At 46.4% G+C, this 13,617-nt stretch overlaps 3 protein-coding genes across 3 annotated transcripts; 2 read left to right on the top strand and 1 right to left on the bottom strand.

The window, feature by feature from the left end:
- Window positions 1-1,464: 1,464 nt before the first annotated feature.
- On the top strand, window positions 1,465-5,200 carry FIESC28_09318 (uncharacterized protein; the record flags this gene model as incomplete). The annotated part of the gene is made up of 10 exons (XM_031163455.1): window positions 1,465-1,554; window positions 1,602-2,020; window positions 2,076-2,099; window positions 2,152-2,332; window positions 2,386-2,869; window positions 2,951-3,069; window positions 3,123-3,353; window positions 3,410-3,557; window positions 3,994-4,074; window positions 4,500-5,200. The coding sequence occupies 10 exons, from the start codon at window positions 1,465-1,467 to the stop codon at window positions 5,198-5,200; spliced, it is 2,478 nt and encodes an 825-aa protein (XP_031012489.1).
- Window positions 5,201-5,263: 63 nt separating this feature from the next.
- FIESC28_09317 (uncharacterized protein) lies at window positions 5,264-6,403 on the bottom strand (the record flags this gene model as incomplete). Its single annotated transcript, XM_031163454.1, has 1 exon — window positions 5,264-6,403. One exon carries the CDS (start codon window positions 6,401-6,403, stop codon window positions 5,264-5,266), a length of 1,140 nt encoding a protein of 379 aa, XP_031012488.1.
- A 3,708-nt stretch (window positions 6,404-10,111) lies between these two features.
- FIESC28_09316 (uncharacterized protein) lies at window positions 10,112-12,793 on the top strand (the record flags this gene model as incomplete). Its single annotated transcript, XM_031163453.1, has 1 exon — window positions 10,112-12,793. One exon carries the CDS (start codon window positions 10,112-10,114, stop codon window positions 12,791-12,793), a length of 2,682 nt encoding a protein of 893 aa, XP_031012487.1.
- Between the last annotated feature and the right edge of the window lie 824 nt (window positions 12,794-13,617).

Here is a 13,617-nt window from a genome sequence, read left to right as displayed (position 1 = left end):
GAGAAGGATACGGATTCTTCTGTTACATACGAGATAGTTTATGGCAGGAGAACACCAATTGAGGGCATATAGATACCTCTTTGACTTACTACCATAAGTGCTCAGTTAGTCCACTTAGATAGTAGATATCTTACAAAATATGACGGTACGATAACGTGGGCTTTCCCTCATTCTTGAGCTTGTGAAATACAGTAAAGTGGAGAAGGAGGTGACATAAGAGCGGAATGCTGCTCCACTGGGCGTGAACGTCGCGAGGCAGGCCGATGCGCTAAATCTCTAGCTCACGGAAATGATATGTGTGGGGCTGATCTGCTTTTTTTCAAGCATATCCGTCTCCCCAGCCAGATCCGTGGCCGGGCTTGAACTATCCATGCACTTCGCAACATCAGAAATCACTCAAACGAAGAGGCAGGTCGATGCGCACCTTCCCCTGAAAATACACCAGATATGATATGGGTTCATGGACCCTGTTCTAGTCGACGTAATCGTAGTGGATGTTGGAATTGAAAAAGTGATGTCTCGACTCCTGCAACTATTAGCATGCTGGCTAACCTGACGCCATAGGTCAAAAGAGAGGGTGTTCCGGTAAGCGATGCGCGGATTGACCCGCTTAAAAAGATAAAGAGGTTAGAGTTGGAGTGAAAGATAAGATAAGATAAGGAGATAAGATAAAAGAACCTACCCGGGACCTTCAAATATTTCGAAGGGAAACAGGTATAAGGTACTTCTAAATGAGTAAAACAAGTTATATAGAATTACAAGTTATAAATCAAATAAGTTCAAAGGTATGCTCCTCTCCCACTTCGCAAGTATGTAATGTAATTTGGGGTTTAGCACCTTTTATTTGTTTTAGATACAACTACCGCATTGGAACGCGTATAAAACCGCGGATTTAGGGAACTTTGTTCTGAATAGGAAGACTAATACAAATATCGCGTAGCGAAGAACTGATTATCACAATTAAATTCCTGTCTACTTAATTATTTCCCTCAAAATCGCTACCTGCTAAGTTTTCTGTAGGTGAATTGTCTGTTGGGAAATGCTCAGCAGCCTCAAAATCGGCTTCCCCTGAACGGTGGAATAACAGCTTAGTTATCACGCGTCAATGACTAGTCAAAATACGGCCAGCGGTCCCACCATGTTATACGCGTATCGCGTATTACGTAGGAAAGCTACTCTTCGGGAGTTCGGAACAAAGCCACAAAATCAATGGGCCGGGAAACGTCAGTTGTGGGACAAGCCTAACCCAACACAGTCATTTTCGCATCTTTCGTGAATATTCGTATTTGCGCAACGTTCGTACTGACATTTCCGCGTACCTATACTATGGACCATGACGTCAAACGTATTCAGTTTATTTATACGCTATCAGCTTTTCCAGATATATAACGGGAAGGAATTTCTCTCTGGGTTCCAACAAGTTATTCATTCATTCTTTGTCCACATTGCCTTGAACAAACTAAGATGCGCCTCTTCGGGAACTCCCTCTTCCCCGCGCTCACTGTCGTAGGATCATTCGTTGCATCTGGACTTGCAGAAGAACAATGCCGATGCGTAAGTCACGTTGGCCATATTCTATCTGCATTCTAACGATCTACAAGACAACCGACGATCCTTGCTGGCCTTCTACAACGAAATGGAACTCCTTGAACTCTACTCTTGGCGGACATCTGATCAAGTACATTCCGCCAGGTGCTGTTTGCTATAGCTCCCACCCTAACTACGACCGCAAAGCCTGTGACAAGGTGATCAAGGAATGGCCCGAGTCGAAGTTCCACTCCAGCGATCCGGCCAGTCTCCACACCGAATGGGCCAATGCTGGCTGCATTCCAGTATATGAGAACGGCACAAGCATCTACGGCGACCCCGAAGCTGGCAAGCGAGGTTGCTCAAATGGAGTTCTTCCTACTTATGTCGTGAACGCCACTGGGACAGATCATGTTGTAGCAGCGTTGGAGTTCGCTACCGAACACAACATACGATTGGCGATCAAGAACACTGGCCATGCTGGGGACGGAAGGTAAAACAATATCGACATCGCTTTCTATTTGCTGAAATCTGCTAACACAATTCAGAAACTTGGGAAACAGTAGTTTATCGTAAGTCGATCTGTGATTGAAGATGTCGCACTGATGCTAATCCTTTTGACAGGATCTGGACCCACAACTTGAAGAGCATCGACTTGCAGGAAGATTTCAACCTTACCTGTCCCAACGCTAAAGATACCCCAAGCCCTCTTATGGCAGCCATCGTGGGTGCTGGAGTTCAAGATGGTGAGATGTTTGAAGCTTTAGCAGCCCAGGATGCGCTAGCGGTTGGAGGTACCAGCGGTGTAAGTTGCCTCTGTTAAACTAGGCTACATTACCTTGCTGACCATGGCTATAGGATGTCGGAGTGGTTGGCTGGGCTACCGGTGGTGGTCATGGCTTTGCAACAGGCAAATACGGCCAAGGAGCTGATAACATTCTCGAGGCAGAGATTGTCACTCCAGCCGGTAAGGTCCTGATCGCCAATGAGTGTCAAAACCAGGATCTGTATTGGGCTATTCGCGGTGGTGGTGGCGGCACATTTGGTGTCATTATAAAGTTGAGTCTCAAGGCTTATCCCGCACCAGATCTGGTCATCGGAGGCTACGACATCAGTGCCAAGAACCGCACGTCGGAAGATGATTTCTACAAATTCATTGCAGATGCCCATGCGCTGTTCCCTGCAATTCAAGACGCGGGTATCCACGGATATTATACAGTTTCAGGCCCTCCAAAGGCAGAGGCACTGACTTTCAGTGGATCATTCATGGGCTTTGGCATTTCTAACGAAACTTATGAAGACGCTCTGGAACCTTTCAAGAAGCTGCTCAAGGCGTCCAACAGTACCGTAACTGGGTCTTTGACTAAAATGCCGGTGAGCTCTTGGCAGGGACTGCTCAAGATACTACCTAACATCGGGTCAGTGGGTGCAGGCCATGACATCAGAGCTACCCGATTGATCTCACGAAAAACTGTGACAGAAAGGACAGAGGAATTCGCGGCTGTCTATAAGAAGATTGGCCCAACCAAGCATGCGCCACCTGTACGTATATATCCAAAACTCTGATATCTCTCATCGCTCTAACAAACTCCTAGAATGGTTTGTCTAACCTTTCCATGTCTGGCACTCTCACCATTAGCCCCAAGCCAGTCAACAATTCTTTGCATCCATCCTGGCGAAACACCACCGTTCATCTGATCACTGGCCAAGGCTGGACTGATTCCACCAACGAAACCGAAGTCAGAAACATCATTCACGATGTGACATACAGAAAGCTCGCGCTGATGAGAGAGTTGGATCCTGTTCAGGGAGCCTACTTGAATGAGGTAAGATAGCACCTGATACTCTTGCCTGACACCCTTTGTTAACTGGTGGAAACAAGGCAAACCCAATTGAACCTGACTGGCAGCGGTCTTTCTGGGGGCCGAATTACGCACGACTCCGTGATATCAAGGAGAAGTATGATCCTGAAGGAATTTTGTGGTGTCCTCGGTGTGTTGGAAGTGAGGATTGGGTCCAACGACAAGATGGTAAACTTTGCCGAGCCTTTACCCCTTGGTAATCTTGGTCATCTGGCGTTGAACGTCCCTAGAGGGTGCTGAGGATAGGAAATAGTGAGAACTGGTTTACTAGATGGAGAGGTTGATAACTCCATTTTGATCGTTAGTTGCGAGTCTGGATGAAAGAAAGGAAGTTTAGTGCAGTGTATAAACAGGGTAGATCTTAGAATGATTAGTTCATAGAGTAGATAGGAAGTATTAAAGATGTTGAGAAAACGCAAGGAGCGAAAACACTCATAACCCACCCCGTCGTCCCGTTGTATCAGAACAGGGTAAGGAAGTGGGTTGCCCCTGTGCAGTATGTACCATTTCAGTTATGCAGAGTGTCACCGCCTTAACACGTGGATGAGAGTACATCACCTAGCTATCTCTGTATTGCTTCAAGTTCTTACTGCTGCCTAAACAGCAATGCGCATGACACAGTTGCTGCTTTATCTAGACATTCCCATCACTACCCAGCTAGGAGGTCAAATTCAAAATGGCAAGCGTAAGTAAATTCTAATTTGACCGTATTAAATCTCCCACTTGGCTAATTCACCGCCTTTGCAGCATGGTGTAGCTCGAACCACAAGGACCCGCACTGAGGAAGAAAGACATCGAGACCTCGCAAAAATAAAGAAATATCGCGATCTTGAGAACAAGATACGCGCCCAGGTCGCGTCTGGAACATATGATCATGATCTCTACCAACTGACTGACGAGCTCCTCCGTTTCAACCCTGAATATTACACGATATGGAATGTTCGTCGGCGTTGTCTGACGTCAAGCATACTTACCAAACGGGTAGAACCTTATGTTCAGATCGAACCGGGTCAAGAATCAGACGCCAATGTACTCAAGTCTGAACTGTCTTTCACGGTACCACTGTTGATGGGGTCACCCAAGTGCTAGTGGACCTGGAATTTCCGACAGTGGATCTTATCACAGGCTATACTTCGACTTTCCATACCTCTTGCTCGGGGCATTTGGGAAGAAGACTTCGCTTAACATCTCTGATGCTTAGCAAGGATCAGCGCAACTTTCACGCTTGGGGTTATCGCAGATTCGTGGTAGCTAAGCTTGAGAGTGTTGACCTACAAGGGAAGAGCATGGTTGAGAAGGAATTCGAATACACTACCAAGATGATAAAGAGCAACCTATCGAACTTTTCTGCGTGGCACAACAGAAGTCAGCTTATTCCAAGATTACTCCAAGAGCGAGGCGCAAACCCGAAAATACGAGCGATGTTCCTTGACGAAGAGTTGAGTTTCGTGCGAGAAGGCTTGGATGTTGGACCTGAAGATCAGAGCCTGTGGTACTACCATCGCTTCTTGATCTCACAAATCGTCGGCGATAACGACTCACAAACTGCAGCACCTATGAGTCTGAATGAAACGGCAACTTATGTGAGGCATGAAATTGACGAGATCAAAGATCTGCTAGATGACTACAAAGACGTCAAGTGCATCTACGAGGCCCTGCTTGAGTATACCCTGACTCTACAGAAATTAGAAGGGCGTGAAGGAGATGAGGGTGATCTCATCGAACTGAAGACTTGGCTTACTAAGTTACGTGTCCTCGATCCGATGCGTACAGGTAGATGGAAAGATATCGAGTCACAAATTGGGGTTTAAAAGAACTCATTTGGATACGGATTTCAATCTCTAGGTTATGAAAGGGCATGTTTCTTGGGCAAACTACTCACGTAGTGCATCATATATAGCCTTGCCATAGACCTCAGCCCTATCGCTGCTCACAAGACCACTACCCATCTTGTTCATAGTGTAAGAAATAGTCATTCGTCTGTCAAGATCCATCACGACGAAAGAACCGCCCCAACCTCCCCAAAAGCAAATCTTTCCTTCTGGAATCCAGGCAAGTGCAGGGCAAGGAGTCAGTCCGTATCCAATGCCGAACCTGATCGGCATCGTCAGAACCAGGTCCTCCCCAGATTGCTGTTCCTCAAATATCATGCCAACTGTCTCCTTCTTCAACACCTGCTTGCCCCCAGTTGATCCTCCCAAGGAAATTGCAGAGAGAATGCGTGTAAGCGAGCGAGAATTGGCATGGCCATTCACAGCACCTAACTCTGCATTTTTCCACCCTTTAGTGTTTACGGAATTAGGATCCAGAGGTGGGTTCAACAATGTCTTTGCTTGTACAGATCCAGCCTCGAACTCGGGCAGAATGCCTGAAAGGCCTGGAGGGACAATCGGAGTAACGCGATCCCAGGTGCTCTCCAAAGCCCCAATTTGAAAATCGGCATTCAAGGGGCCTGAAATCTCATCGGCAACGAATTCGCGCAGGGACTTTCCAGAGACACGTCGAATGAGCTCACCCAAAAGATGGCCAGACGCTAAAGCATGGTAGCCAGAAGCTGTTCCTGGTGTCCACCATGGAGCTTGACCCGCCAGCATCGCGGTGCTTTTCTCCACATCATAAAGGTCTTCGGTGGATAGAGCCTCTTCCCAGCCTGATACACCTGACGTATGGGATAGTAGGTGTCTGACAAGAACATCCTGTTTACCGTTCTGTTCAAATTCAGGCCAGTAGTGTGACACTCGTTCATTGAGGTCGATCAATTCTTGATCAATGAGGATAAGGACCGCGAGACTGGTGACTGTTTTCGTGCACGAGAAAACGTTGACAATAGTATTTTCGTCCCATGGCTTCGTTCGCTCTTGGTCTACATGACCGGCCCACATGTCGACAACATCTTCACCGTTAATGTTGATGGTTATCGAAGCGCCCAGCTCCTCCTCTGACTCGATGTATTTCTCCAGGAGGGAACGGATGCTCTGGAATCTATCACTGCATTTGCCGTGAACGATGGTCATTTTGACAAGGCTGCTTGTAGGTGAAGGTTGGCGATTTGAGTTGGTGCCGACCGTATGAGCGACGAAAAGTCAAGATATGGTAGATTCAAGTAGAGAGGTGAATGTGCCGAGGTTTGTTTCAAGGTGAAGATTGTAAAGGGCGGGGTAACTCATAAACGAAGCTAACAAGAATTCGTTGTGAGGCTTGAGTGTTAAGTGACCCATAGGGTACCCACACCTTTTAGTATAATTGCTAGCTAAGAGAATACAAGAGCACGGACCTCCATGCTATATCGAGGGTTGTGGCCCTCAGGCACAAGGTGAGATGGAAGCGCACAGGATGAATGCAGACAGGCTTCACAATTAGTACAGAAATCATGTGGAAGGTTTAGAGACCTCACCTTTAGCAGCAGTATCAGGACTGTTGTCCCAACTCTTGAATAGCACGCCCTCACTTGGCTCCATAGCGCTCATGTAGTAGCATCTCAAAGCGTCGTTGTAGACTGAGTAAATAGATGTCTCCTATGAATCTTCTCGTTATCTGATCTACCGCTCGCAAGTCCTGTAGATCTGTTATCTGGGCATCACAAACGACAAGTGGCCAGTCTTGTACCTCATGGTAGATTGGTCTCCAGAAACTGAATATATGTTTAGAAATAATGGTTCGATGATTTCAAACATTTTAGGTTGGACTTCAGATCACTGACTTGATCATTTGGCCTCTTCCCTTTAAGAGTTCATTCGCTTCGTCCGGAAGCTCACGCATGACCCCTTTGAGTAGACTGAACTCTAGTATCTGCAAGGCATGTTGAATCAAAGAGAAAGTGTCTTGTGTTTGTGAACGTTTTACCTGACTGAACTGTTTGTGACGGAGCGAGGATGACTGATCGATTGACTAATTATGCTGCAGACACACGTTCCTTCGCCTCACTGGGGTTGAATTGCTTTCTCCGCTGTAACAAGAAGCTAGCTATACAATGCATGCGGATCGATCGAAGGCTATAAAATACACTCCAATCGAGTATATGCACCTTTGTAGCGTAAGGAATATGGAACTGTATTACCTCTTTAACCTCTTGGAGATACGGTTGCTTGACCAAGTATTCATCTTCAAAGTCGCAAAAACTCTGTTGGTGAGTGATGAATTGAAACCCATGCTTGTCGAGAGTATATGAGTTCGAAATCCCTCTGACGCCTCTCAAAGAAATATCCTTGACGAGAGTTTTGCTTCCTGTAAGGTCAGGTTTCGGATTCTTCACATTTATCATCGGAGCCTTCGACAGCATTCCTATAATTTACAGCACCGCTAACAATTGATGTCATAGGCGAGATGTTGGCTAGACCGAATACATCCCAAAACTCAAATACTCTGGAATACTGAAACGAGGGAGCAGATTTGGTATGCAGAAAGATGTTGGTTCCCTTCGGGCGTCGCTGGTGCTGTGTTCTTCGTGATTGCCGCATTGGTGAGATGGTGGTATCAGCGTAGCCTGTTAGCACGTTTCCATGATATGGTGTCGCAGATAGGACATGTTCAAGTAGAGGAGTTCCAGGAAGCAGGCAACTAGACCGTCATCACAGGAAGGCAGTCAATGATTACCCACCGTTATGTAGCTTATTAAAATACTACATCTGTATAAGTTTGTAGCTATTTGCCTTATGCGAACCTCAATCGTTACAAGCTCGCCATCAATTGACATCAGTTGACATCAATTACTCTAATCATCCATCTCACTTCGTTTTCGCATTCGGTGCGCTGAAGCTGGGCCATACAGCCTGATACCGTAGTACTGAATCAGGCCCGGAATCCTTGGAGATTTATCTCTGTACTGTAAACTAAAAATGTCTACCACTAAAAGTGGGGTACATGAGAGTGACCGATTAGTCAATCAAGTACTTAAGCTGTGACCCACTGTAGGCGACGACGGTAAGGAGGAAAGTGTTGGTAAGAGGCACAAGTGAGCATGTTTGTTAGCATTATGCAGAGTGGAGCGCTCGTAGGGCCACTTCAATGATTCGCTAGTGATGATCGGAAATGACAGAGGCCTGGAGATAAGACTTGGCCCCCATTACCAGATCCCTGAGGGAGCCAATGGGGAATGAGGAAGAGCAGTGGTTGGACATGTATGTTTCAGGGCAGTCACCAACAAGGCAGGTAGTATAAGGTATACTTATTGGGTGGGTTGCCCATTTTTTGTTGGCGTGGAAAGCACGTTCTTGTACCCTCTCATTTCTTTAAACACAGACACGCTCCACACGATGTCGTGAAAGCCCTCGAGTTAAGAATTCGCGCCACGTCGAAACACGGATTTCATTATCAGATATATGCTAAGCGCGGGTGAGACAGCATTTGGCCTTGCCTGAATTACGAAACGATCAGTCGGTGGGACCGTACGTTAGGGGCACCATCTCTGTGTTGACAATCACAACGGCTGGTTTGGTGTGCCTTTGTCCTGGACCTATCACCTCCATTCTTCCAGGGTTTGAACTCGAACGTCTATGCTACGGACGAGGATGGCGATTAAACCTCCCGAGTCTGTACTGTTGATGGTGCAGAATCAAGATGAACACGAAGATCAAGCTCCAGCCCAGCCCGAATCAGTTGTCAGGGAGTTCCAACGACCATTCTGGCTGAGAAGAACTGCACTCCTACTCTTCGCATGTATCTTCATTACATGTGCCATTTCGCTCGTCGTTTTGGATAGAGTTGTCGCGTCCCGAAATGGACTTACACTGACGATCTCTAAAACCGCTTATTCCTGGACCTATGGTCCAACGGCAATTCTGATTCTCATTCTTAGCTTGTGGAGGCGGGTCGATTATCATACCAGAACTAGCCAGCCGTGGCACGAACTCCAGGCTGGAAGTGCAGATGCCACCCGATCGGTCCTGCTCGACTACATTACCCCTTTTCAAGCAATAAGTGCTTTTCAAGCTGCTAAGAATCGTCACCTTCGAGTGGTGTCAACGATCGTATCGTTTGTTATCCTCAAACTGATAATCTTGACTTCAACTACACTTTTTATCATGAATCAGACGATAATTTCTGGAACGTTTGATATAACGTATCAGGACAGCTTTAGCGCGACTGACTTGTGGAAGATGTATGACCCACTGGCACCCCGTGCGCTTCAAATTTGGAATTTTCAGCCAGCATACAACAGGGGATCTGCTGATCCCATCTGGACCTATCTTGGCCGCCTGAATAATGTCACTAGTACTGAACGCGAGTGGAAGCCAATGAACGATGCAGCTTCTCAGCGATTTGTTCTCAATCCAAGCGACTACGATGTGACAGTGTTGGAGGCACCAGTGGAAGTCTTCGTTCCGAAGATCATCTGCGAAGAAGCAAGGCTTGAAATCACAAACCTCACGGCATCAGGTTTCAGCCCATAGGAGGATTCACTCGCCGCTAAAAACTTCAGATTCACGTCAAAGTCATGCAATGCTAGCGCAGGAATGGTGGACATATGTGCAAGTTCCAAATACGGGGACCCACCACTTCCTAAAGGCACCACTCATAGAACATGTGTTCAGGAGCCCCAGGTTTACACAGTACATCGTCTTAATTGTTCTGGCCTGAACGAGACCCACTTCACCTCGACACCTAATGGAAATACAACATCATGGCTTGCTGACAATGAGCCTTTCGACATACGTTATGCCATCTCTGCAGCCAGATTTAATGTATACCATGACGGACCATCCGACCTTATCGAGAGCATGAAAATGACAAAGTCAAACTCCATTATTTGTCAGATTAAATACGCCATTGAGACACAGGATGCCACGTTTGATGTCCGAGCCAAATCGGTTTCGTTTCCGCAGGCTCCAAGAAAAGTCCGAACGCTGACAAATCTATCTCATCATGCATTTGCAGAAATGCTGTGGACCAACATGGATAGTCCGGCAGATGTCCTAGTCACCAGCGACAGAGTTCCCACCATCAGAGCTCACAGTGGAAGTGGATCAGGTTCCACGCCAGGAGCCGAGGCAGTGTTGTTCCAATTAATGTATGCAAAACTGGGATATCCGAGAGATCTGGGTGTGTTCTACAAGTCGTCAACGCTTTTGAATGCCAGTATATCTGTTGTTGACGCTGTAGCAAAAAACATGACTCGACAGTCCATTCTGGTTTCCAAACGCCAAACAGGCACTGCGAAAGGGCTTCAAATTGACAATCGACTACATATGAGGCCATTGGCTGTCTGGGCAATGGTAGCAATGTTCTGCCTCCTCGCCATTATATGTTTAATGCTACTATGGCTGAATAAGCCCTTTCATTGGATACCTGCCATGTCAGGCTCCATAGCTGGTAATGCAGCCATCCTGGCCAACAGCCCTCCAGTACAGAGTATCATGAAAGACACTGGAAGCCTCCCTAGCGCCAGCCTTACAGAGAGGCTGCGAGGTTTCAAGTTTTCTGCCCCGGCAAACCAAGATGGACGGTCTCGAATAACTGCGGTAATCACGCGCCGGAATTCCGATCAACAACAATTTAAGACTACGACACGTAAGGAGAGTCGGCCATGGGCACCTCTAGCAGTTCGTCTCCCTGTTATACTAGCAACATTTACGGCACCTATCATTTGCATCGCTGTGTTGGAGGTGCTGCATCGGATTTTGAGAAAGGAGAATCACCTGTTGGTAGTCGGGACCAAAGACTCTGCCTTCTTATCCTATACAATCCGTCTTGTCTCAACCTTGGTGGTTTTTATCGTGGCTACCATGATAAATAACCTTGATTTCATTATCATCATCTTCGCCCCATACTCTAACCTAAGATCTGGGAGTTCACCAGCCAAGAGAAGCATTCTGTTCCATCCTTTATCTATGAATCCTCTTCTTATTCTTTGGAAGTCCGTTGGCAATGGACAGCTTGGCGTTACCTCATCTAATGTTGCTACGCTCATCGCTGCGTTTCTCACAATCGTTACGTCTGGTTTGTGGATTGCTACCGAGACTCAAGTAAACAACCAGCCATCAACCGCCTATGTCACCAATTGGAATTTGGGTTGGTTTAACGATTACTCTCAAGACTCTGGCGCGACTCTTGAACTAAATCTGATCCGCAATCGCGGGGCTGTTACACCACCTACGATTTGGGAAGATCTTGTTGTTCCTGGAATCTCTTTTGGCACCGATCTCGGAAACACTAGATATCCAGACGGCGCATATTCTTTTGACGTTATAGCTCTTCAGCCTGTTCTGAACTGTTCTTTGCTACCACAGTCCGCGATTTCTACTCCTCTCTGGATGCACTATGTAGAGAAGGGTAAAATGAGCCAGTATGCGCCAGAGAACGGGACCATGGTAGCACTTGACCCTCCAAGTATTGACCAAAGATGTTCAGTTGCCTCCCATCAAGGCTCTGCTGATTTAAGAGTCCATGCCACCTACAAAACCTCTGACCCAATCTGGGTAGGCGAATACGTAAGCCTTTTCAACTCTGCAGCTGGTCAGACCAATATAGATTGCCCATCCCTTGGAATATTTTTCGGCACCGTCAATAACACTTGGGCCATGGGAAGGAACCTCACTGGTCTTGTTTGCACTCAAGGCATAAACAGAATTCCTGTCAGAATTGGGTATGACGAAGACCCCTCTCTCGGACAGATCAGTACCTTACAGCGACTTGGGGAACCACGCGCTATCCGCAACGGTACGGAAGGACCGCAAACGTTGGGATATAATCTCAAGAGCTTTGTCGCCTCAAACCTTCCTTACCTCGAGAAAGATGATGGACAATACCAATACGATACCTTCTTCAATCAACTGATTCGTCGCCCAGGAGGATATCGAAGAGAGGATCTTCTAGGGCCTGGCAACGTTAAGAACCTGATTAAGGTTGTAACGGCGGATTATTGTGAGCTCATGAGGCATGTCATCAATCGCAATTTCAGAGCTAGTAACGAAAGCTCTAGTGATATACTAAGTGCTTCGGAAAGCAGCTCGACAGATCCTCAGACCCTAATAACTGGATCATACTCTGCCACGGTAACACACCTCATTGTCGACCCCACTTCGAAACTTATTCTCCAAATACTTCTCGCTACAATGACTGGGCTTAGCTTTATTGGATTTGCGCTAGTAAGAATTCGTGGGACTCTGCCAAGAGACCCATGCAGCATTGGAAGTAGCATGGCTTTATTAGCTGGCTCTAACCTTTGCGATCCCAACGCGCGGGTGATACCCTCGGGTGGGGAATATCTTAGCGATTCGCAATTATCACAAGCACTCGAAGGATGGGTGTTCAGTTTGGGCTGGTGGCAAAAAGAAGTACCCGATGACAATTCGGAGACTTGCGACAGCGGAAGCGCAAATCAAGAGAGAAATCTCGATGAGAGGATGATCGAGGTAGATCAGCGTGACAGGCGATTCGGTATAGATATTGGGAAGCAAGATGGGTAAATCAATGTAACTCCTCGACTAGTTACGGGTTATTGCAGTTTTTTCTAAATCTTATTAGTGTTTTAATTCCTGTGCTCTGAATTCTGCTGTATTATCCCTACGGTGTAGCTGAGCGCATGAAAAGGTTAATGCAATCTACAATCTGAATTTTACAGAGTTAAAATTACTACATAGACTTCAAAACCTATAATTTTATTTCGTATTGTTTACATAATGTGTTATTTTGAAATTTTAGTCTTCACTATCACGATTACTACTAGGGGCTTCGTCGGTTTAAACTTCGTTCCCTATAGTTCTAGAATACCAAAGGAAGTAAAAAGATGGTTAGCTCCTATCAGTGCCTGAGGCCAGGTTCCACAGCCTGATTCGTTACATCTCCCAAGCACTGAATCAGGGTTGAGATGCGGATAGGCCAGATCATTCTATTAGCTACATCCAGTGCGGGCTCTGCAAACCGCGCAAAGCCTCCCACAGAGATGACATGGATCTTGAGTTCTATGTCTCAAAAGACTTAAGGAATCCGTCGAATGCGGGAATGACGTTACACGTTCCTGCGTCAATCCATAAGAATACAGCGTTGGTTGCCCGGTCATAGTCTACGGACTCTGATTGAGAATGGCCACTTCGCAAGGGAGCCGCCCTTGAACCACAGTTCCTTTATAAGGTTAGTACATCAGATATACACCATAATACCATGAACGTTATTCCTGCAATTTTAACCCCTTGCAAGGAATTAAAATGAGTGCTAGTAGTTTTAATGTAAGCTTTACTGACAAACCCGAATAACAAAATTGTTTGGTTACAACAGAGCCTCATTGATTTCA

This window comes from Fusarium coffeatum (assembly GCF_003316985.1).
Source record: "Fusarium coffeatum strain FIESC_28 chromosome Unknown BRIP53273_contig_235, whole genome shotgun sequence".
In the NCBI taxonomy this organism is placed as follows: domain Eukaryota; kingdom Fungi; phylum Ascomycota; class Sordariomycetes; order Hypocreales; family Nectriaceae; genus Fusarium; species Fusarium coffeatum.
This window is presented reverse-complemented; position numbering and strand designations above follow the sequence as displayed.